The following is a 26,049-nucleotide window of genomic DNA, read 5'->3' on the forward strand; positions in this document are numbered from 1 at the left end:
AGAGTGGCATTTATAGACTTCACTTTGTACAATAAATCAGCTGGCAAAGCCCATCCCACTCCAAGAAATACTAACAGGAAGAATTGAAATTAACACTGCAAAGCTAATGAAATACTTATCGCTTTTACAATGCTTGTGCAACATACAGCAGTAAGTTGCAACATACTGAGAAATTTATCTACAGCACCTACATGTATGAGACCAGAGTGAAATGGATGCCTTGGAGGAAATACAACATAGTTCTGGACAGAGGATACAACCTGCAAACACTTTGGATACTTTTTTTTTTTTTTTACTTTCTACTTCTTTCAGTCATTTGACTGTGGCCATGCTGGAGCACCGCCTTTAGTCGAGCAAATCGATCCCAGGACTTATTCTTTGTAAGCCTATTACTTATTCCATTGGTCTCTTTTTGCAAAACCGCTAAGTTTGGGGCGACAAACACAGACACAACCATACACACACACACACACACACATATGTATATACATATTGGTAAAACGGTAAGATAACAAAAGAAAGAAAAAAACCTCAATTTATGTAAATAGAGGAAATTTATCTGTAAAATAATATGTGACAATTATTCGGTGTGGATTTCCACCTTGGCATCCGAAACTCAGAGTTTTATCTTGGCTACCGAATATTTGCCACATATTATTTTACAGATATATATATACATATATACGATGGGCTTCTTTCAGTTTCTGCCTACCAAATCCACTCACAAGACTTTGGTCGGGCCAAGGCTATAGTAGAAGACACTTGCTCAAGGTACCATGCAGTGGGACTGAACCCAGAACCATCTGGTTGGTAAGCAAGCTTCTTACAACACAGGCACTCCTAACTGTTTTGTGACTTATTTCTGATGAAATACACTGCTTTTGTTTCAGCTAATTTTGAAAATAATCTTGTAGCTTTTATCTTTTACTCATTTCAATCATTTGACTGTGGCCATGCTGGGGCACTTACCTTGCAGAATTTTTAGTCAAATGAATTAACCCCAGTACTTTTATCTTTTAAAGCCTGGTACTTATTCTATTGATTCTTTTGCCAAACAGCTAAGTTACAGGAATGTAAACACACCAACACCTGTTGTCAAGTGGCGGTGGAGGGAAACACTTGGGCTTCTTTCAGTTTCCATTTACCAAATCCACTCACAAGGCTTTGGTTAGCCTGAGGCTACAGTAGAAGACACTTCCCCAAGGTGTCATGCAGTAGGACTGAATACCAGAACCATGTGGTTGGGAAGTAAGCTTCTTATTTCTTTATTGCCCACAAGGGGCTAAACACAGAGGGGACAAACAAGGACAGACAAAGGTATTAAGTCGATTACATCGACCCCAGTGCATAACTGGTACTTAATTTATTGACCCCAAAAGGATGAAAGGCAAAGTCGACCTCGGCGGAACTTGAACTCAGAATGTAAAGGCAGAGGAAATACTGCTAAGCATTTTGCCCAGCGTGCTAACGATTCTGCCAGCTCGCCGCCTTACCACACAGTCACATTTGTGCCTATGAAGAATTTAATAAAATATTGTTGTTATTATAACGTTGGAACATAAATTAACATGAAATTTTGACGGAAAGTTTTAGTTTAATCTTAATTTAAGCCTTTAGCATTTAAACTGGCCATTTCAAGCCCAAATATTCTACCTGCTTTATGTTCATATGACTAGATCTAGCTTCTCACACTCATCCTACAATGTCATTCTAAAAATAAACAATCATAGTATATCCAAATCTTTCAGCTATGAGATAATCCATGAATAATTGAAAACAAGGTGAATAAATAAGCATTAAACTTGACGACATAAATGTTAAAGGATTAATACAGTAAACTTGTATCATCGGGTCATGGGTTAGTCTCAAGTGGGTCAGTATGAAAAGGGTTAATCATCATTCATCATTGTTCGACCGTGGGCTTAAACCATATCAACTAAAGCAGCTACAATACACTTCTAGCAGGAGACAGAGGATATGTCCATACCATTGCATGCAATGGATAGCTATGAGGTGAGGGGGCTGTGAACAATTCTTTGTTAGAAATGTACTGGTAGTGAGGTGTGCTGGTAGTAAGGTGGCAAGGTGGCAGAAACGTTAGCACGCCTGGCGAAATGCGTAGCCGTATTTCGTCTGCCGTTACGTTCTGAGTTCAAATTCCACCAAGGTCGACTTCGCCTTTCATCCTTTTGGGGTCGATGAATTAAGTACCAGTTAGGCACTGGGGTCGATATAATCAACTTAATCCGTTTGTCTGTCCTTGTTTGTCCTCTCTGTGGTTAGCCCCTTGTGGGTAGTAAAGAAATAGGTATTTCGTCTGCCATTACGTTCTGAGTTCAAATTCCGCCAAGGTCAACTTTGCCTTTCATCCTTTCGGAGTCGATAAATTAAGTACCAGTTATGCACTGGGGTCAATATAATCAACTTAATCCTTTTGTCTGTCTTTGTTTGTCCCCTCTGTGTGTAGCCCCTTGTGGGCAGTAAAGAAATAAGAGATGTGCTGGTAGACAATATTTTAAAATTATCATCAATCTCAGCGGTGGTGCCCCAGCATGGCTGCGGCCTTCGGGCTAAAACATTTTTAAGGATTTAAGGGAATCTACAGGTCCCATAATGTATTTTTCAACAGAAATTTAATGCCCAAAAGGATACTTACTTTTACTGCCATGATTTTACCACTGGGACGATGCCTCATTTTCTCTACCACACCATAAGCACCTTGACCCAGGGTACTTAAACTTTCCAAATCATCTGCATCACAATTGAACTTTTGTCCTCCTATATTGATTTCGGTTTTGGAATCCAAATTACCAGGGGGATTGCTGAAAAAGAAAAAAAAAGAAAACAAGTTAAATAAGATTTAATCATCATTTAATGTCTGCTTTTCATGCTGGTATGGGTTGAATGATTTGACAGGACCTGGCAAGGCTGGGACTGACACCTGGTTCCCTTGTCTGTATTAGCATGGTTTCTACAGCTGGATGACCTTCCTAATGCCAACCACTTTACAGCGTGTACTAGGTGCTTTTTAGGTGGCACTATCACCAGTGTTATTGACTATATATTATTACATCTCATCATCATAGATAACATCCACTTTTCTACGTTTGCATGGGTCAGATGAAATTTACTGATGCAATATTTCCCTGAGGGGAGATGTTATTTTTATTATTTTTTTTTTACTGAAACCCAAACAGTGATTGTTTTTACACTCATCACATGATGTGAAGGACAAACACACACACACACACACACACACAACTGCTTCTTTCCGTTTCCATCAACCAAATCCACTCACAAGGCTTTGACTGGCCCAACATTATAGTAGAAGACACTTGCCCAAGGTACAGAGCAATGAGACTGAACTCAAGACCACATGGATAGGGAACAAATTTCTTAACCTCACAACGACATTGGCACACATGCACACACACAAACTTCAATTACACACCCACTCTGTAAACAGTGTGAGTATACACGTGTGTACATGTGTGTTTATATATATATATATCTATATAAAATGAAATTTACATATACTATTCTTAGCTAGTTTATATGAAATGGTGGTTGTTAAATTGGTATCTTTAAAAGCGAAGAGTATTAGTAAGACTAGACCCCCTCCTTTGCAATACTAGCAGTATGATGTCAGCCAGCTGCAAGTATGAATATTTGATTAAATTTCCAATAGAAGCCATGTTCACATCACACTAAAATAAAAGGTATGAAGAGAATGCCACAACTGTTACATATTTATCTCCTGTAGAATTTAGCTTCGTACACTTACTGAAACAAAAACAAAACATAATTTTCCGGTATTGGTATCTGAAATGCTAATTATTTCTATAGTAGTGTTTTCTAACAAAGGCACAAGGACACAATCTCATCATAACATCGACTTCCCCTTGTTTGCATGAGTCAGATAGAATTTGTTGAGATACGAGAGGCGTTCAATAAGTAATGCACCTGACCCACTTCCCATAGTAGTAGAGCAACAAAACTCGGCACAGGTATTAGTGGTTTTCTACATAGGAACCACCCAGAGTTACACATTTCTCCCATCGTTTGATGCAGCTCTGGATACCGTTTTTGTAGAAGACCCCAGCTTGGTCCTCCAACCACAGCGTGACTTCAGAAATCAAGGCTGCATTATCTGGTAAACGCTTTCCTTTCAAAAACAACTTCATGGGTGGGAAGAGGTGAAAATCAGAGGGTGCAAGATCAGGAGAGTAGGGGGATGGGGGAGAAGTTCATAGCCGCACGCCTGTGCTTTTGATCTGGCGACATGCGAGTAGTGGACCGGAGCGTTGTCCTGCAGGAGGAGGATGCCTTTGCTGATCTTGCCCCGCCTCTTGATTTTGATAGCTTCTCTTAATTTCCTCAAAAGTGAAGCATAATAGGCTCCTGTAATTGTGGTACCCTTTGCCAGAAAATCTGTCATCACTACTCCGTCCTGGTCCCAGAAGACTGTGAGCATGACCTTGCCAGCGGAGGGCTGCACCCTTGCCTTCTTTGGAGGAGGTGAGTCACGGCGCTTCCACTGCATTGACAGGGCTTTGGTCTCTGGATCATAGTGATGGACCCAGATTTCATCCTGTGTAATCAGTCTTTTGAAATATTTTGACTCATCTTCTTGGCACATCTCCAAATTTATCCTCGAGCATTCGATGCGTTCTTGCTTCTGGAAAGGTGTGAGCAACATGGGAATCCATCTGGCAGACACCTTTTGCATATGTAAATGGTCATGAATGATAGTTTCCACAGACCCGGTACTAATCTTGACCTCATGGGCTATTTGGCGAATAGTTATGCGTCGATCTTCCAAAATGGCAGCCTCAACTTGACGGACAGATGCTTCATCAATGGCAGAAGGGGGGCAACCAGATCTGGGAGCTGTTTCCACAGAGTTCCGACCAAGTTTGAATTCACGATGCTAGCGTTTTACAAGGTCATAGGATGGGGCATCATCACCATAAGTTACTTTCATTTCATCAAAAGTCTCCCGTGGTGTGCGTCCTTTCAAATACAAAAACCGGATCACTGCTCGACACTCAACAGGCTCCATTTCACACCTGACTCAGTTCAAACACCTGTAATTTCCCACTTAATCTATAGAGATATAAATAATTGCACATGCAAAATTTCAGCTAGATCAAACAACTGCAATTGGGTCAGGGGCATTACTTATTGAACGCCCCTCGTACATTTTCTATGGCTGAATGCCCTTTCTATCACCAACTCCTACTTGTTTCCAAGCAAGGTAATATTTTTCCCACATGACCAGACATGCTTCCATAGAAGGCTGGAAAAGAAGGATACCATATGTATGACAGTGACACTCACTGAATGATTATCAATCAATGTCAAGACAAGGAAACACACACACACACACACTGACAAGCTCCTTTCAGTTTCAATCTATTAATCCATTAGTATTTAAACTGGTCATATCGGACCCAGATATTGTACCCTTATGTTCAAACAGACCAGATCAAGCCTCTCAAACCTACCTTAAAATGTCATTCTAAAAATAATCATGTTATTGAAATGTCAAAGTCACAAGATAATGTGCACTGAATTCAAAACAATGTGAATAAATAAGAAATACATTTGACAGAGTAATCTGAATACTAAAGGGTTAGACCCACTGTGATTTTGGTCAGCCAGGGGCTATTATAGAGGACACTTGCCCAAGATGGTCACATAATGAAACTAAACCCACAATGTGATTTATATCAACACCAGTATTGAACTGGACTTTATTATATTGACCTTTTAAAAATGAAAGGTGAAGTCCGTCACAGTAGGACTTGAACTCAAAATGCAAGAGAAGTAACTAAATGCCACAAGGCATTTCTCTAATAACAATATGCTGTAAATTTAAATTTGTTAACATTAATCCTGTTATCACTATTATTATTATTATTATACAGAGGTAATTTCCAATCCAGCCAAATCTATGGACATATTTTAAATTTCTAGTTGAAGAAATATTTTGCTTCATTGATATAATTCATGAGAAAAGTGTGAATCTCACTTATCCCTTAGTTATAAATGTTAGGCTTCATGTCTACCAGGAAAAGGAAATAGAAAACCATTCCATTCCTCAGATGGTATGAACATCATCATCATTATGGCAATCTACATCTGGAAATAGATAGGTTTCACAAACAACCGAGGCAGACTGAAACAAGAAACACATCAGGTAGGTCAACATCCTACTGCCTCAGTCAGCTGTGAATTTGAAAATTCTTTTTAAAAAAAATAAATATAAAGGTAATGTAAGAAAACAAAACAAAAAGTGTTAAACTACTACTCAGTGTATTATATCACATTATTTATGAAAAAAAAATGTGGAATTAACTGTGAAAACACAAAACATTGCTTTATTTGTTATTATGGTTATTTCAACCATGAGAAACCTTTTAAATAAAACTATTTAATACCCAGAACCAGGCCGTTAGTTTTTGTTTAATCCAGTTGTGCTATACAACTCGGTCAACAAAAGCTTATATAGTTTCACGTTTGTTTATGTAGCAGTGCATGAGAACTTAAAGATCTGTGTAAAACTGACAGTTTACAGGGGGTTAAAGAAAATGGCCTGACCTCCATCATTTTCAGGAGTCCTGTGCTGGGGCCACATACAAAGCACCTGGCACACACTGTAATGTGGTTGGCATCAGGAAAGGCATCCAGCTGTAGAAACTAAATCAAATCAGACTGAAGCCTGGTGCAGCTCTCCAGCTTGCCAGCTCTGGTCAAACTGCCAACGCATACCTATTTCTTTACTACCCACAAGGGGCTAAACACAGAGAAGACAAACAAGGACAGACAAACGGATTAAGTCGATTATATGGACCCCAGTGCGTAACTGGTACTTATTTAATCGACCCCGAAAGGATGAAAGGCAAAGTCGACCTCGGCGGAATTTGAACTCAGAACATAACGGCAGACTGCTAAGCATTTCGCCCGACATGCTAACGTTTCTGCCAGCTCGCAGCAAACTGCCAACCCATACCAGTATGGAAAACGGATGTTAAAGGATGATGATGAAGATGATGTTCTTGGAAATAAGTAAAAGTTGCTTCAACAGAGTTATAAACACAACAAAAATTATAAACATGGTTCATCAAAGCAAAAATAAAATGTTCTATCTTTAATGTTCTAATATTGTATTGTTTTAAAGGTGGCGAGCTGGCAGAATCATTAGCACGCCGGGCGAAATGTGTAGCCGTATTTTGTCTGCCGTTACGTTCTGAGTTAAAATTCTGCCGATGTCGACTTTGCCTTTCATCCTTTCGGGGTCGATGATTAAATAAGTACCAGTGACGCACTGGGGTCGATGTAATCGACTTAATCCATTTGTCTGTCCTTGTTTGTCCCCTCTGTGTTTAGCCCCTTGTGGGTAGTAAAGAAATAGGTATTTTGTCTACTGTTACGTTCTGAGTTCAAATTCTGCTGAGGTCGACTTTGCCTTTCATCCTTTCGGGGTTGATAAATTAAGTACCAGTTACGTACTGGGGTTGATCTAATCAACTGGCACCCTCCCCCAAAATTTCAGGCCTTGTGCTTAGAGTAGAAAAGAATATTGTATTGTTTTAGTCTCGTTTGTCTTTGGACAATTTCCATGCAGGCACACCACCAAGAAGGACTCAGTCAAACAAATCGACCCCACTACTTATTTTAAATCCTTACTTATTCTGTTGATCTCTTTTCGCTGAAGTTCTAAGTTATGGAGATATAAAGAAACCAACACTGGCTGTCAAGTGGTGGGACACACATTTTAGTCACACAACAGGTTTCTACACAGTTTCCCTCTACAAAACACACTCATAAAGTATTATTTGGCCAAGAGCTAGAGTAGAAGACACTTCCTCAAGATGTCACATTGTGAGACTGAACTTGATATCAAATGGTTGAGAAATGTACTGTTTAGCTACACAGCCTGGCCTCATGCCTATAAATTATGAAAGAGATGATAAATTAAAGCAGGATCAAGTTTAATTTACTTAAATACTAAAGTCTCATACCTAAAATAATTAACAATTAATATAAACCACATATCAACTGGGAATTAATTACAAATTTAAATTTAAACATGCTCGGAGATTTGGAAATTTCTGGAATATTAATCATCATCATCAATTTTATGTCCACTTTCCCATGGTTGTATGAGTCAGATGGAATTCATAGGAGCTGATCTTCTATGCCCAGAAGCCTTTCCTGACACCAGCTACCACCTGTTTCCAAGCAAGGTAATATTTCGTCATAACCAGACATGCTTTTACCAAAGATTAAAAACAAGGACACTGCTTGTATCACAGTAACAACTATCACATGATGTCAAGTCAATGAAACACAAGCACACACACATGCTGGGCTTCTTTCAGTTTCCATCTGCCACTCACAAGGTTTTGGTTGATTCAGAGTTATAGAAGAAGACACTAGTTATCAGACAGTGAGACTGACCTGAGACCACATGAATGGGAATCCGTTACTATTTTGCTTCTGAAGATGTGGCAATGTGGTACCTGGGGGAAGTGTCTCCTACTATAGTTCCAGACTACCCAAAGCCTTGCGGGTGAATACGGTAGACAGAAACTAAAAGAAGTTCATCGTGTATGTATGTAAGTATGTGTCCTTGTCATGATATTGTGAGATAGTTGTAGATGACTGTCACTCCATATAAGCAGCGTTGTTCATTTCCAACATTCTGCGAAAACATGTCTGGCCATCTTTGCCTGGAAACAGGTAAAGGGTTGGTAATTGGAAGAGTATCCTTCATCATCATCATCGTTTAACATCCGTTTTCCATGCTAGCATGGGTTGGACCGTTCGAATGGGGTCTGGGAAGCCAGGAGGCTGCACCAGGCCCCCAGTCTGATCTGGCAGTGTTTCTACAGCTGGATGCCTTTCCTAACGCCAACCACTGTGAGTGTAGTGGGTGCTTTTTACGTGCCAGGGGAGGCTGGCAGCGGCCTCGATCGGTTGGTGCTTTTTATGTGCCACCAGCACAGAAGCCAGTCAAGGCAGCGCTGGCATCGGCCACGTTCAGATGGTGCTTTTCATGTGCCACTGGCACAGGTATCAAAACTAGAAAATCTACCTCTGTCCAACCCTTGCAAGCATGGCAAAGTGAATGTTAAAATGATGCACCCTTCTTTTCTACTTACATACCCTAATTCTCTTCATGTGTCTAGGGGTAAATATTCATGGACAAATAGGGTATTTGAAGATGATTGGTAAATGCACGGATCCAAATGTAGAGTAGATTTTTAAACTCTAGCAACTGTAACTAATAGGTAAGGCAATAAAGCCTGCCTGATTGTAAGTTAGAAAAAAAAATTCCCTTGAAAAATTCTTAGAAAAGATTAAGAATTCAAATGTTTAGAGAGACAACAAAATCAAAAAATAATTCCAGGGAGCAAGGGAGATGAGTCGTTATCTCTAGTGGTCAAACATCCATCATTGACAAGACCAAGAAAGGTCAAAATCGGGATCTGGTGGTCTAGGCACTGAAAATGGTAGGGATTTATCTCCATGTTAGCAATATAAATAAGTGTGCATTCTGCACTGAAAAGTCAATATGAGAGTTTCTCTCGTGGTGTCTACAGCAGTAACATTTGTTCTAACAGTACAATGGGGATAAATTTTTTCTCTTGGTATTGATACTGCCTGTCGCTAACATATATATATATTCATACAAGCAGTGTCTTCCATGAAAACATGTCCAGTGACACAGAAATTTTACTTGACTTGAAAACAAGCAAGGGTTGGCAACAGAAAGGGCATCCAGCTGTAGAAAATCTGCTTCAACAAATTCTGTATGACCCATGCAAGCATGGAAAAGTGGACATGATGATGATGATGGGGAGGAGGAGGAGGAGGAGGGGCGGAGGAGGAGGGGGCGGAGGAGGAGGAGGAAAAGGGTATAAACCCTACTTCTTTTTATCAACTTTAGCCTTGTATTGCAACTTCAAGCAAGATATTTTTAACCCTAAGTTGGCAACAGCACCATTTGTAATAAGAACCATGAGATAAGAGCCTAAAAATAAAATTACTATCAAAAGAAAATTTTGGTGATCATGTAAGTGAAACATTTACAGCTTTTACAAGGAAGGAAATGAAGGCAGGGTCACTAAAATCTTCAACTGTTTATCTTAATAACCTATTGACTCAATAACCTAGTTTCAATTAACTGACACCAATGGTAACTTTCGTTTTTACCCTCTTCAAATTTATAAAGGAGGAAGGAAGGGAATGCTTTGATGTGTGCGCCTTTCTCCAGAGGCAACCCCAAACTAGTAACTGAAATAAATGTAAACAGACTCAATTCAGCAGAGTAAAATCTTAGTGCTATGAGAGACTTGAAGGAACACCACCTGAATCTATGTTTAATTTCTTCATTAAATGATCTAAAATAATTTGCAAGATTTTCAAGTACTTTTACTAGCTTGATTGCCAAGTTTTACTTCATAGATACCTATTCCCACTGTACAGAACTCCGGCTTATTATAATAGTTAAAAATAGCCACTATCTTATTTTTCTTAAATTAGTAACCAGCTTTTACTTTAGCTTTCTATATTTCTGTAGTAAGAAAAGCACTAAGTAAGCCGTAACACTAGAGCAAGCAGACTAAATGCATTACAAGACTTAATCCCATCCATTTAGGTTTCAAGAACAGATCTTTAAACATGCATTTTTGTTTTTAAAAATGGATTCATTTTCCACTAGTTGACTTTGCCTTTCATTCAATCAAAGTTATTAAATAAGTACCAGTAATATGTACAGGTGTACAATGCAATCACAGGTACACCTTGTTCTCTGCAAATACATTAACATTGTTTTATGAAAAAAGAACTTTGATATTTCTGTCTGTCAGCTTTTAATTCTAGGTAGAAGGCAGTCACCTTTACATACAAGAGGGTACTAAAAAGTTTCTGGCTTTAAAGAGTATTGCGAAAAACTTGGTTGGAAGCTCAACCTTTTGAGTTCTTTTGCTGGGCTTAGAAAAACTGAAGGACCGCTGCAATAAGTGTGTGAATCTGAGAGGAGAACATGTTGAATAAAATCATAATTAAGTGATCCTCCTGTATTTTCTTTTACCCAAAGCCAGGAACTTTTCAGTAACCCCTTGTAAGCCGCCAAAACCCATTGAGAATAGCATGGATACTGCACAGTGACATTCAGTTTTCCATGTTAGCATTCACAGGACAGTCACTATAAATTTGAACATTCCCAACTCCATAACAGATGTCATTCTTATTACGAACGACTCAACTTTGAAGAGAGAAACATTTAAAAATAAGTAGAAATTGCTCACAAGACAAAAAAAAAAAATAACAAGTTCTCAGTAGCATAACACAATAGTTGTAATAAGGTTTCACTTACTACAGAAATCTTATATGTCCACTCAAAATTTCATTACTCTTAACTGTGGAAAGCAGTTTTATATAAAAGTCTATTTTTGTTGCAGAATATTATGTTTGAAACTATTTTTAAGACATATCAAGTTTAGTGAGGCAAGATAAGACTTGCAGAAATCACCAATTTTATTTTTTTGGTAGATATTTAATATCATTACTGTAATAGCCATGAAATAAAACCATTCAGTTAAAGGGTTAAAATCATGGTCACATGGGCGATACGCCCAACAACTCATTCTTATGATTACAATAATTTAAAGAAAAAAGAAACATAACCAGGAACAGAAGAATGGAATTCTTGTAATAATTGAGAAAATAGCATAGAATGTGAGGAAAGGTGGAATTTAGTTAACAGGAGGGAAAATGTAAACATGATATTCGTATCTTTCTTGAACATTGAGGAAGTAACTGGAAATGGCTTCAAGTGGAAATCAAATCTAGGCTGTATAAATGGTTAGCAAATTATAGGTGCAGGCACAGCTGTGTGGTTAAACAGTTTTTCTCCCGAAGCCATGTGATTTCAGGTTCGGTCCCACTGTGTGGGACCTTCAACAAGTGCCTTTAACTATAGTCCTGGGCTGACCTAATCCTTGTGAGTGGATTTAGCAGACGGAACTGAAAGAAGACTGTCATATGTACGTATACTCTTTACTCTTTTACTTGTTTCAGTCATTTGACTGCAGCCATGCTGGAGCACCGCCTTTAGTCAAGCAAATCGACCCCAGAACTTATTATTTGTAAGCCTAGTACTTATTCTATCGGTCTCTTTTGCCGAACCGCTAAGTGACGGGGACGTAAACACACCAGCATCGGTTGTCAAGCAATGCTAGGGAGACAAACACAAACACACATACATATATATACATATATACAACAAGCTTCTTTCGGTTTCCATCAACCAAATCCACTCACAAGGCATTGGTCGGCCCGGGGCTATAGCAGAAGACACTTGCCCAAGATGCCACGCAGTGGGACTGAACCCGGAACCATGTGGTTGGTTAGCAAGCTACTTACCACACGGCCACTCCTGCGCCTTTGTGTGTGTGTGTGCATGCGTACTTGTTTTTGACTTTGCATGATAGCTGTAGACGAGTGTCACTCTTATACAAGTAATGTCATTCATTTCCAGTCTTCCATGAAGAATCATGTGGAAATATTCCTTACTTGGAAATAAGTGAGGGTTGGTGACAAGAATGGTGTTCAGCCACAGACGATCTTCCTTAATAAATTCATGCAATCATAAAATAATGGACATTAAAACAATGATGCTGATGATGATACCAACTCAAACAGCAACAAAGCAAGAAGAATGAATTTTATTGAAAATAAAATACCTGTAATCTCAATGTTGATTCTGATGTTACATGCAAAGTAATAAAATCAGTACATCTTACCATGAGGTTGCCTCTTCATGGTTATGTAATAAAACAAAAACAGATCTAGAATTCATTTTATTAGAACACTACACTCTCGGAGTGGTTGGCGTTAGGAAGGGCACCCAGCTGTAGAAACTCTGCCAGATCAGATTGGAGCCTGGCGCAGCCATCTGGTTCGCCAGTCCTCAGTCAAATCGTCCAACCCATGCCAGATGTTAAATGATGATGATGATTTTATTAGAAATTTCTCACCTGTCTTGAAGCAACTTTTTATCATTGCAAAAGAGTTTCCTTACTAAAACAACCTAGTTTCTGGGCACATTACATATGTAGATTACACAGATGAATTAACTAAGTAATCAAAAATTAAACCTAAACATAGCCCAGCCCAATAAACAAGAGTCTGATTAAAAAAAAAAAAAGTAGAAGCTGAAAAGCTATCATCCCCCTTATGAAAAAAAAAAAAAAAGAGAAACGCACTCTCACTTTTGAATATAGAATTAAGTAGAGAAGCTCTTAAACAAGCAATCCAAAATTAAGAAGCATAGGAGATGCATGCATATTTAATCGATGGTGCTTAATTAATCTCTAAGAAATAAAAGAATCAAAACCAACCCTCAGCAGAACATGAACTGAGATCAGGAAACCCTCAAATTAGATGCACTAAATCATCTATTTTGGCACTTCAGTTTTTAACTATTTTGGTTACCTTACAAGATATTTAGGTTATCATTGTCATCATGGTTTTAACATCCACTTTTCCATGCCTGCATGTGTCAGATGGAATTTAAGGCAGATTTCCTGTGGCCAGGTGCCCTTTCTGTCACCAGTCCTTACTTGTTTCCATGTAAGATAATATTTTCCCATAGACAAGTTTTCATGGAAGATTGAAAATAAAGATCATAGTTATATGAAGATGACACATATCAAGCCAAGGAGACACCAACTCTTTCTCGCACATACACACAAATATAATGAGCTTCTTCCAGTTTTTGTTAGCCAAAGGTTTTCACAAGACTTTGGTCAGCCAGTTGCTATAGTAGAAGACACTCGACCAGGGTGTCACACAGTGGGAAAGAACCACTATGTGGTTGGGAAGCAAGCTTCTTAAGATAAATGATTGATCAACAGATTGGTTTTTATAACTTCAGAGGAATTCAGGTATGCATAAGTGATAAGTTATTACTATCAAATTTCTGAAAATCAGTGAACCACAAACTGACCTATTTCTATATGACAATATCTAATGAAGCTATTTTTTTTATAATTACATTCAAGTTTAAAAAGACAACAACAAAAAAAAGACTTCTCTGTTGAAGACAGGAGTAATACCTTAAGAAAAGATGATTATGAAAAAGTAACAGTTACTATGATGTAAGGTACACAACAATCCTCATCTTATGTACATGTATGCTTAGATATATATGCACAGTTACATCAATTATATACATATAATTATATATCATCATCATCAACAACATTTAGTGTCCATTTTCCATGCTGGTAAGGGTTAGACAGCTTGACTGGAACTGGTAATCTGGAGAGCTGCACCAGTCTCTTTTGGCTTGGTTTCTAAGGCTCAATGCTCTTCTTAACACTTATATATATGTATGTATATGTTAAATAAAATGAGACAACAAAGACAAGGTTGTGTGGAATTTATAGGACATTTATAAAGAGAAAGGTAGTCTTACAGCTGTTTCAGGGATACTAGGGATATCCTGGCATCAGAGACGATATGAGAGAGTTAACAAGAGGGAAATAGTAGAGTTCAATATAAGGAGTTAGTTTGGAAAAGGATGGATATAGGAAGTAAAAAGGGAAACAAGAGAATAAATATATATATGTAGGATGTTACAGTTGCAGTTCCATTATCCAAGGAAAGTGGTGTGTAGATCATCATCATCATCGTTTAACGTCTACTTTCCATGCTGGCATGGGTTGGACGATTTTGACTGAGGGCTGGCGAACCAGATGGTTGCACCAGTCTCCAATCTTGATTTGGCAGAGCTTCTACAGCTGGATGCCCTTCCTAACGCCAACCACCCCGAGAGTGTAGTGGGTGCTTTTTACATGCCACCAGCACAGGGGCCAGTCAGGCGGTACTGGCAATGACCTCATTAGAATCTTTTTACACATGCCACCAGCAGAGGTGCCAGTAAGACGACGTTGGTAACGATCACGCTTGAATGGTGCCCTTTTACGTGCCACTGCCACAGAAGCCAGTTGGCTGCTCTGGCAACGATCATGCTCGGATGGTGCTCTTGGCACCCTACTAGCACGGGCACAAGTGCCAGTAAGGCGACGCTGGTAACAATCACACTCGAATGGTGCCTTTTATGTGCCACTGGCATCGAAGCCAGTTAGCTGCTCTGTCAACTATCACACTTGTATAGTGCTCTTTGCACCCCGCTACTTCTCATGCATGGTATGTAGATTCCGATAGGAATTCATATTTTGTTATTACAAGTGGATATTGTGGAGACAAAAATTCCATGTGCTGTTTACACCACAAGACTCCTTTGAATAAGCAGCACATGGAATTTATGTCTCCACAATAATCACTTGTAATAACAAAATATGAATTCCTATTGGAATCTACATACCATGGATGAGAAGTATTTCTACCCATTCTACACAGCACTTTCCTTGGATAATGGAACTGCAGTATCCTACATATATTTTTATTCTCTTATTTCCCTTTATACTTCTTATTTCCTTCCTTTTCCAAAATAACTCCTTATATTGAACTCTACTATTTCCCTCTAGTTAACTATCTCATATTATCTCTGATGAAGAGATATCCCAGAAACAGCTGTAAAGCTACCTTTCTCTCTATGAATGTCCTACAAATTCCACACCGCCTTGGCTTTGTTGTTTCATTTTATTTAACATATACATGCTCACACAAGACCCACATTAGACTCCTCACTCATATCATTATTGAACTGAGAGTCTAATATGGTCCTCCCGTAACACTTACAAAGCCTTACCTGCCATCTTGAGTCTTCTAGATACCAATACCTCTCATATGTATGTATGTACATATATACGTATGTATGTATGTATGTACATATATACGTATGTAAGTATGTATGTATGTATGTACGTAGGTACGTACGTACATATGTATGTATGTATACACACACGTCATATTTTTAAAGTTCAATTTTCTATGCTTACATGGGTCAGATGGAGTTTATTGAAGCAAGTTTTCTACAACCAGATACCTCATCCTGTTGCCAACTCTCATTGGTTTCCTAGCAAGGTAATATTTCCCCATAACCTGACATGTTTATGCAGAATACAAAATATTGGAAATGAGTAACATTCACATATATATATATATATATATATATATATATATATATATATATATATATATATATGAACATACTACCATCATGTTCTTAATGATGAAATTAACCTCTCTGTTTATATATCTACCCTCTTTGTAACGTTGGCAAATGAAATAGGTATAAGAATGTGCATTGGCCGTTTAATTGAAAAATTCTATGTGGCTGAAGATTGCTCGACATTTTAAAACTGATGTAATATTTACAGTGTTTAATAAAATGAAGCAGCATGAAACAAGTGTACTACGCTACCTTGGATATTCTTGTTTCTTATTTTGATTACAATCACCCCATTTGATTTATATGGATAATACCATACAAAATTCTGGTGCCTTTAATTTAAGTACCATATTCATCTAAATCTAAATTTTGCTGAACTATATATATATATATATTATATATATATATATATATCACGTGATCACGTAACCAACCAGTCCATCAGATATTGTTACACATCGCTGGTCACAATGCGTTCGCATTGTTTTAGCCTTCGAATGATGCCACCCCGCTGGCTAAGCAAGCAGGCCAACAGAAGAAAGAGTGAAAGAGTACAGCAGGGATCACCACCCCCTGCCGGAGCCTCGTGGTGCTTTTAGGTGTTTTCGCTCAATAAACACTCACAATGCCCGGTCTGGGAATCGAAACCGCGATCCTCCGACCGCGAGTCCGCTGCCCTAACCACTGGGCCATTGCGCCTCCACACACACACACACACACACCACACACACACACACACAGCAGCTAATGTCCTTGTTCTATGCTGCCATGAGTTGGACATACACACATGACAGAGGTCTTTCAATTTCCATCTACCAAATCCACTCACAAAGCTTTCTACTATAGCCCTAAGACAACTAAAGCTTTGCAATTCAACTTCATAGACAGAAACTAAAAGAAGCACAAAATATATGTACATATATGAATGTGTAAGTGTGTTAGCGTGTGCATGCGTTTTGGTGTTAGTGCTTGTGTTTCTTCGTTAGGTAATAGTTGTTTAATGAACATCACCGTCATATAAGCAGTATCTTTTGTTTCCAATCTTCCAGCTATGAGGGAAAATAAACAACCTTGCTTGAAAGAAGGTCAAACTTGAAAAGGCATAGAAAAACCTACCTAAGCAAATTTCTTCTAACCCATGCAAACATGGAAAAGTGGACATTAACCCTTTCATTACTGTATTTATTTTGAGATGCTCTGTGTTTCTTTCAATTGCTTTAGATATAACAAAGAATTTAGTAAAATGGCTTAGTTATCGCTAGCACTATGACCCAGCAACGCCAGGTCATAGTGCTAGTACATGCATATACAGCTGCGTGCGTGCGCACATACATGCGAGTACTGTCCAAATCTCCGACCAATCACATACAGCTAGCTGGCATTCAATTGACATATCAAGTTTCGGGCATTTTGATTGGGTTTTGGATAGAAAATTCACAAAAAAGTAACTTCTATTGATTTTTTAATGGCTTTGCAGGGTGACTGGGGAAATGTAAAGATGTGCACAACCACCCTTGGACAGTTTTGAATGACCATAGAAAGTGCAAGCCCCCTAACTGAAAAATTGTGGATTTGTATAAAGGATACACATACACACAGACAGACATTTTGCCGTTTATATATATAGAGATTAAGTTAGTGTTAGAAACATAAATTGTGACTAAGGTTTGGTGGAACATTTTAACTCAAAACTTATGAAAGCAAAACATTTGTCCTCAGAGCCAGAGTCGGTTTCAGACGGGTTGGTAATGAAAGGATTAAAATGATTAATGATGGAATACAATGTAGAAAGCAAACATAGATTAGAAAAAGATCATAATTTATGAATATGTATCAGGAAGAAATTGACCAACATAATAAGAAAAAGTCTTTACTTACACACAGTCATTTTGTGAGGATGATGGCAAAGTTATGCCAGGTGGTCCTGCAAATAAAATGGAAAAATTTTTTCTTAGAGCAGAATTAGACAGTGCTTCAGATTACAAAAAGAACTGTCAAAACAATGTGCATGCATGTTAGGGAAAAAGTGAAAGTATTTTCTGTATTAGTCATGGACACTAGTTGTTTGTTGAAGTGGTAGACACATTTTGAGAGGCCTAGCATTATTTTTCTGAAAACCTGCACTGAAGGAAGGAGTAAGGTCTTTATTCAATGGAATAACAATGTTAATGTATACCAAGTCCCCATTAAAATACTGAGCACTTTGAACCAGCCAGGCTGGAATTCTAAAGCCAAAAATGTTTGGCTGCATACCACCAGCCTGGTATTCTGTTCTGCCATGAGATTCTGACATCTATCATTTTTCCAGTGACTTTCATGTGGATGCCAACGGTTAGGTAGGAGTGCACATCTGGCAGAGGCCAGGATTCAAATGTTTGAATCTACCAACTCAGAATTCCAGTGCCAACAGTATATTATCTTTCCAACAATTTTGATGCAAACATCTACAGTTGGGTACTGCATACCTGGGAGGTGGGGATTGGTGGTCAGGGATCAAAGGATTGAGGAACATTGCATCACTCTTCCTCCTTTTTCTTCAATCTCCCTTTCACTCCTTTCAAGTTGCATGTATATAAATATCTGTACATGCTTAACTCTTACACTCCAATCAGTCTGGTGTAAGGCTTGCTTTCATTTTATCTGTGTTATTTACTCAGATGAGACAGTACTAACACTCTCTGTAGGTCCATCTTTCTGGGTGACAACGATGCAATTGATTGATAGTTTTTTTGTTTGAAGTTTTTGTCTCAATTTAATTGACTAATAGTCAATTCTTCTTCACCAAAACTTTTTGCCATCAGAGCCAGAAATCTTAAGGAGAATTTGAGAAACTATTTTTATTATTGTGAGAAAGGTGGCAAGCTGGCAGAATTGTTAGCATGCTGGATAATATACTTAGCAACATTTCTTCTAGTTTTATGTTCCGAGTTCAAATCCTGCCAAGGTTAACTTTGCCTCTCGTCCTTTGAGAGTCAACAAAGCAAGTACGAGTTGAGCACTGGAGTTAATGTAATCAACTTACACCCTCTCCTCAAAATTCCTGGCCTTGTACCAAAATTTGAAACCATTATTATTTTCATAAGTAGAAGAGTAAGTAGCAGAATTAGTAGAGGGCTAACAAAATACTTTGTTGTACTTAATTAGACCTCTTTATATTCTGAATTCAATTAACTACCAGGGCTGATCCTGTCTAAGTTATGTTAATAAAGACCTTTCAAAACATAGTCAAGAAGATTAAGACTCATACATAGAAAGCTTTACTTTTTCATTTTTCTACATTTAAGATCTGTTGAAGTATGCCAGTATGGGAAAACTGCTGAGGGTGACAATGTTCACACACGTGACATCTTATTTCTGTACTTAGAGATATATCTTTTCCCATTGAGTATGTTGACAATGGAATAGTTTCACAAAGAAAAGAAAAAAAACAAAAAACAAACAAGAACATTTCATTTTGCAGAGGGCTTATTAAACAGTTACTATTTATGTTTCTGGATCTGGTGTTTAATATCCAGAGATGAAATTAACATCCTATCAGTTGACATACAGTCATTTCAAAAGAATTATTAGATACTACAACGGATATTTGCATAACTATGTGTGAAGAAGTGCCACTCCCAAACTGTTGAAGGAATCCAGGGTAGAGGTAGACCCAGGAAGACATGGGACAAGGTGGTCAAGCATGACCTTTGTACTTAGAGCCTCACAGAGGCTATGACGAAAGACCGAGACCTCTGGAGATATGCTGTGACTTCGAAGACCCGACAAATGAAATGAGTTCATGGCTGTGCTAACCTTGGATCGTAGAGTGACCCGCTGTTCTTGGGGAGACCTATTGAGTCAAGTACCTCAACATCAAATTACAAATTCAAATGGAAGTTGTAGTTAAGACACCCATACTGGCGACACATAAAAAGCACTATCCGAACGTGGCAGATACTAGCACCGCCTGACTGGCGTCCGTGTCGGTGACACGTAAAAGCACCAACCGATCATGGCCGTTTGCCAGCCTGCTCTGGCCCCTGTTTCGGTGGCACGTAAAAAACACCCACTACACTCATGGAGTGGTTGGCATTAGGGAGGGCATCCAGCTGTAGAAACACTGCCAAATCAGACTAGAGCCTGGTGCAGCCTCCATGGCTTACCAGACCCCAGTCAAACCGTCCAACCCATGCTAGCATGGAAAACGGACGTTAAATGATGATGATGATGGTTGTTTGAAATTTTGCAGGTTAATAATCACTGAAACTGCAGGCAGTGTGATGTGATTTGGGGTTGCAAAAATGACTTGGCAGTAGTAAACCACTGAATTGTGGTAGTAGTAAACAAGTCTGAAATTCAAAGTTTATTGAGTTATAAGATCAAGAGAAAGTCTCTTAGTAAAATTAATACAAAATAAAAATTGCATGTCTAATTTGAGAAAGATGTTAACAGGGTCCCATGGGCTGTAATCTGATGAAAAATGTCAAAAACAAAAAGTGAAGATGAATGTCTCATGAAAGTTGTAAAATCTAAAATATATGTTTCTTTATTACCCACAAGGGGCTAAACATAGAGGGGACAAACAAGGACAGACAAAGGGATTAAGTCGATTACATTGACCCCAGTGCGTAACTGGTACTTAATTTTATCGACCCCTAAAGGATGAAAGGCAAAGTCGACCTCGGCGGAATTTGAACTCAGAACGTAACGGCAGACGAAATACGGCTACGCATTTCGCCTGGCATGCTAACGGTTCTGCCAGCTCACCGCCTTTAAAAATTTTAAATATAAGAGGCCGAATGAATATGTGAAAAACTTCAGTCTCTTCCCAACCCATTCCTATTTCTTTATTACCCACAGGGGGCTAAACACAGAGCGGACAAACAAGGACAGACATAGGTATTAAGTCGATTGCATCGACCCCAGTGCGTAACTGGTACTTAATTTATCGACCCCGAAAGGATGAAAGGCAAAGTCGACTTCAGCAGAATTTGAACTCACAACGTAACACAGACGAAATACCGCTAAGCATTTCGCCCAGCGTGCTACCCTTTCACTGTAAAATTAAACTTCATGGTTATTCCAGTAATGTGATAAATATCTACCAGAAAATAGAAGTGGTATTTTCTGTAAATCACGTTGCTTCACTAAACTTGACATAGCTCAACAAAAAAAAAAGTTTCAAACATGACATTCTTCAATAAAAGATAGACGGACACATAAAACGGCTTTGCACAATCAAAGGCAATGAAATTTTGAGCGGATAAATCTTATTTCCAGAGTAAACACTAAGTTCAACAACTGTTTCTACTGCAGACTGAATTTCAAAAACGAGCAACTGTTTTACTACTCTCATCTTGCGGTGAGAACATCTTTCCCTGGAACCCTATCTGGTGACACATTACACCATTACACCTTCTCAACATGAAAACTGATGGCGCAGGAACTAATAATATACTATTTTGAACTACATAATCTAAGGGATTAGGGATTATTTTGCACTCCTTAAGCTAAGGGGAAAAAAACTTTAATCCCTTCCTCTGTTGCAGAATCTTTGCGATTTATTTTCTCAGTCTTTTGTCTTTCTTATGGCAACTTTTCTGTCCCTTTTGAGAGAGGTGGAGGGACAGGGAGAGAGAGAGAAAGGGAGAGTATTTGTATATATTCTTTTCTACTCTAGGCACAAGGCCTAAAATTTTGGGGGAGGAGGGGGCCAGTCAATTAGATCGACCCCAGTATGCAACTGGTACTTAATTTATCAACCATGAAAAGAGGAAAGGCAAAGTTGATTTTGGCGGAATTTGAACCCAGAATCATAAAGACAGACGAAATATCGCTAAGCATTTTGCCCAGCGTCCTAGCATTTCTGCCAGCTCGCTGCCTTAGTATTTATATATATTGCAGGATAAACTGGAAATAGTGGAAATGATGGGGGGAAAAAATGAAGAATAATGGAAGAGAGAAGGGAGGGGAGTGATAGCAAAGAGAATAATGGTCAGAGCAAGGTAAAAAAAAAAGAATACCAACAAACCGTCCCCTCTCTACTTAACCCTTCTCATCTCTCTCTGCTCCCCTTATTCTTCACAATTACAATTTCTCCTTACTCTTGATATTTCAAATTCATCCTTCAATTTATAGACATAGGCATAGCTGTGTGGTAAGAAGCTTCCTTCCCAACCACATGATCTTGGGTTCAGTCCCATGTGTAGCATCTTGAGCAAGTGTCTTTTACTACAGCCCTGAACTGACTAAAGCCTTGTAAGTGGATTTCAAAGAGAGAAACTGAACGAAGCCCAATGTGGTGTGTGCTTTACTGTCTCCTTTTGACTTCAAGTGATAGTTGTAAAAGAATGTCACTATCAAGCAAATGATGTCCTTTGTCTTCAATCTTCCATGGAAACATGTTTGATCATAGTAAATCTGAGTCAACAAATCCTATTCAACCCATGCAAGCATGGAAAAGTGGATGTTAAACAATGATGATGATGCATCATTTCTGCTCTTGTTCCTCAAAGCAAAAAATATATTCCAGTACTTTAATTACTTTTACTTGTTTCAGTCATTTGACTGCGGCCATGCTGGAGCACCGCCTTTAATCAAGCAACTTGACCCCGGGACTTATTCTTTGTAAGCTCAGTACTTATTCTGTCTCTTTTGCCAAACCGCCGGGGACATAAACACACCAGCATCGGTTGTCAAGCAATACTAGGGGGACAAATACAGACACACAAACATACATGCACACACACACATATATATATATATATATATACATATATACGACAGGCTTCTTTCAGTTTCCGTCTACCAAATCCACTCACAAGGCTTTGGTCGGCCCGAGGCTATAATGGAAGACACTTGCCCAAGGTGCCACGCAGTGGCATTGAACCCAGAACCATGTGGTTGGTTAGCAAGCTACTTACCACACAGCCACTCCTGCGCCTGTGTTTGAATAATTTGGAAATGTTATTTGCGAACACAGACTATCACAAGCATCTGTAGAGTTTACTGTTTTACTTTTACAGATAAAGCCGCAGTCACTGTTCCCTTTTCATCCAACTCCACACATACACAAATGAAACTCTTCTCAAGCTATTCCATCCCTTCATCTCTCACCACTAGATGCATGCATGATTGTCAAGTACAGAAAACTTTAGTAATCATTCCAACCCAAGGAAGGAATTACAACCGTGTTTCATGGTCTGCTACCACAACAGCTCCTTTATAGGATCCAGTTAGCTGAAGACATCATCAGGAGGAACCACATCCGGTTTCGGCCCCTACTCTTCTACCGTTTTGACATGGCGCCCTCCCCCCCTTTCGGAGGTGTCTTCAGCTCTGGTGTTGGGTGCATGTCTTCTTTCTTCTGTTCCCTGGCCTCTTCGATGTATCGTCAGTGAGTGTCAGCTGGTGACTGACTGACTTGTCAAATTTTTCCCTTTAAATACTGGCTATTACGTTCAATCAGTACATCCCAGCTAGCTTTTATCTTCACCAAAGCCTCCAATCTCCCACTCTCTATAGGGATCTGAAAATGTTTCAGCACAGAATTGTGGATAACCAATAAAATTCAAATTACAAAATTTCCTCTTCTCTTTTACATGTTTCAATCATTGGACCATGGCCATGTTAGGGTACAAGTGCCTTGAAGGGTGGTTTATTCAAGCAAATCGACCCTAATGCATTGTTTCTGTTTTTAAAGTTTGGTACTTATTCTATCAGTCTCTTTTGCTAAACTGTTAAGTTACGGGGAGTGTAAATTGGTTGTCAAGCAGTAGAGGGGAGGGACAAATACAAACACAATAACACATACCCACACAAAAGATGGACTCCTATACAGTTTCCATCTAATAAATTTACTCACAAAGCATTAGCCATCCTTGGACTACAACAGTAAAAGACACTTGCTCTAGGTGACTGAGCCAGCAATCACATAGTTGCAAGCAAGCTTCTTAACCAGACAGCCAGTCAAGCCTGTGCCTATAAATGGAAGGTATGTACATATCTGGGACAATGTAGCTAGCTACACATAAACTAACATCATTAACTAAGCTATTTGGTTGATTGGCAGAGACACATTTACCAAAATGTTATAACCATCTCTGCCTCTTCTACTTCTACTGCAACCACTTCTGCTTTTCTGAACTCACAAACTGCATAATATCTCAATGCCACTCCACTATTTCACCTGATTTTTACCCAATCATCCCTCTCCTACAAAAGCACTACCTTCTAGAATTTCCTCTTGGCTGATATTTTACCTGCAAGCTTTGACCTACTGACCTACAGAATTTCAGCCTGAACTTGAACCTTAGCTGTCTGGAATGATCAGCAATACAAATCATGGTTGCTTCCCTTTTTCAGTTAATTAATTATTGCGCTAAAAAAAAAAAAAGAATCACATGGAAGTTGCAGAAAATTACAAGTGTGGCTGTGTGGTTGACAAGCTTGCTTCCCAACCATGTGGTTTTGAGTACAGTTCCACTGAAGGTCACCTGGAGTAAGTGTCTTCGTCTACAGACCTGGACCGATCAAAACCTTGCAAGTTGATCTGGCAGACAAAAACTGTGAGAAGCCTATCATGTGTGTGTATGTGTGTGAGAGTCCTGCCACCACTTGACAATTGCTGTTGGTTTGTTTACATCCCCTACAACTTAGCAGTTCAGCAAAAGAGACCAATAAGTTAATACTAGCATTAAAAATAAGTACTGGGGTTGATTTATTCAACTAAACCCTTTAAGGTGGTGCTCCAGCATGATCATAGTCCAAGGACAGAAACAAGTAAAAAATAAAAATTAGTGAGTGAAAATATTGTTCTTTTTTCATTTGCAGGGGGCAAGAAGAGCAGTAGTAATGATCTCAACAGGTCACATCATATATAGTTGGTGGTCTCAGTGCTGGAAGCAACAAGGATTTATCTTCCCACTAGTGATATAATTGAGTGCATTTTAAACCAAAAGCTAATGTGAGAGTTTCTCTCATGGTATCTACCACAGTATAGTTTGTTCCAACAGAACATCTACGTTTCATCATCGTCATCGTTTAACGTCCGTTTTCCATGCTAGCAAGGGTTGGACAGTTCGACCGAGGTCTGGGAAGCCAGGAGGCTGCACCAGGCTCCAGTCTGATCTGGCAGTGTTTCTACAGCTGGATGCCCTTCTTAACGCCAACCACTCCGTGAGTGTAGTGGGTGCTTTTTATGAGCCACCAGCACAGGTGCCAAGGGAGGCTGGAAATGGCCACAATCGGTTGGTGCTTTTTATGTGCCACCAGCACGGAAGCCAGTCAAGGCGGCGCTGGCATCAGCCACGTTCGGATGCTGCTTTTTACATGCCACCAGCACAGGTATCACAACAACAATTTCCATTTGATTTTGATGTACTTAGTCAATAGGTCTCCTCAAGCACTGCAGGTCGCCCTATGATCCAAGGTAAACACAGCAGGCCGTCCTGCGATCCAAGGCACTTTGGATGAGCTGGGGCTTTTATGTGAAGCTGGTGCAGGAAACAGCTATGGGGATAAATATTACCACTCGGTATTAATACTATCTCTCTTGCTAATATATATTTTTTAACAAGCTCACTGTTCTGGCACTGTTATTCTATATATCGCTGGCAGGGAGATTTCTCTCTTGGTAACTACTACAGTATAGTTTGTTCTAACAGAAGATCTATGTTGAAGTGGGAATAAATATTACCTCTTAGTATTAATATGGCCTCTGCCACTAATAAATATTATATATAGCTGATGTTTAGCTTGAATTTCTTCAGACTGATCCCAGTAGGTAAAAACATAGGCAGATTGGGATGAAAATAGATATTGCATTAAATAATAGTGTTCAAGTACTCTTGAATATATTATTTCATTAGTTTACACTGGGTGATTCAACAGGAGCAGTAAAAAAGGCTTCA

The 26,049-nt window shown here is 38.9% G+C and overlaps 1 protein-coding gene across 1 annotated transcript in view; it reads right to left on the reverse strand.

Moving 5' to 3' along the window:
• Window positions 1-26,049, reverse strand: part of LOC115214176 (dual specificity mitogen-activated protein kinase kinase 6) — a 77,041-nt gene that overhangs the window by 28,828 nt on the left and 22,164 nt on the right. The window contains exons 2-3 of the mRNA XM_029783266.2: window positions 18,035-18,080; window positions 2,657-2,822 (exon numbers count right to left, since the gene is read on the reverse strand). Of these exons, the coding sequence (XP_029639126.1) occupies window positions 2,657-2,822; window positions 18,035-18,080 (212 nt within the window). The remainder of the gene's footprint in view (window positions 1-2,656; window positions 2,823-18,034; window positions 18,081-26,049) is intronic.

The sequence above is a fragment of the Octopus sinensis genome, linkage group LG7 (assembly GCF_006345805.1).
Source record: "Octopus sinensis linkage group LG7, ASM634580v1, whole genome shotgun sequence".
NCBI classification, from domain to species: domain Eukaryota; kingdom Metazoa; phylum Mollusca; class Cephalopoda; order Octopoda; family Octopodidae; genus Octopus; species Octopus sinensis.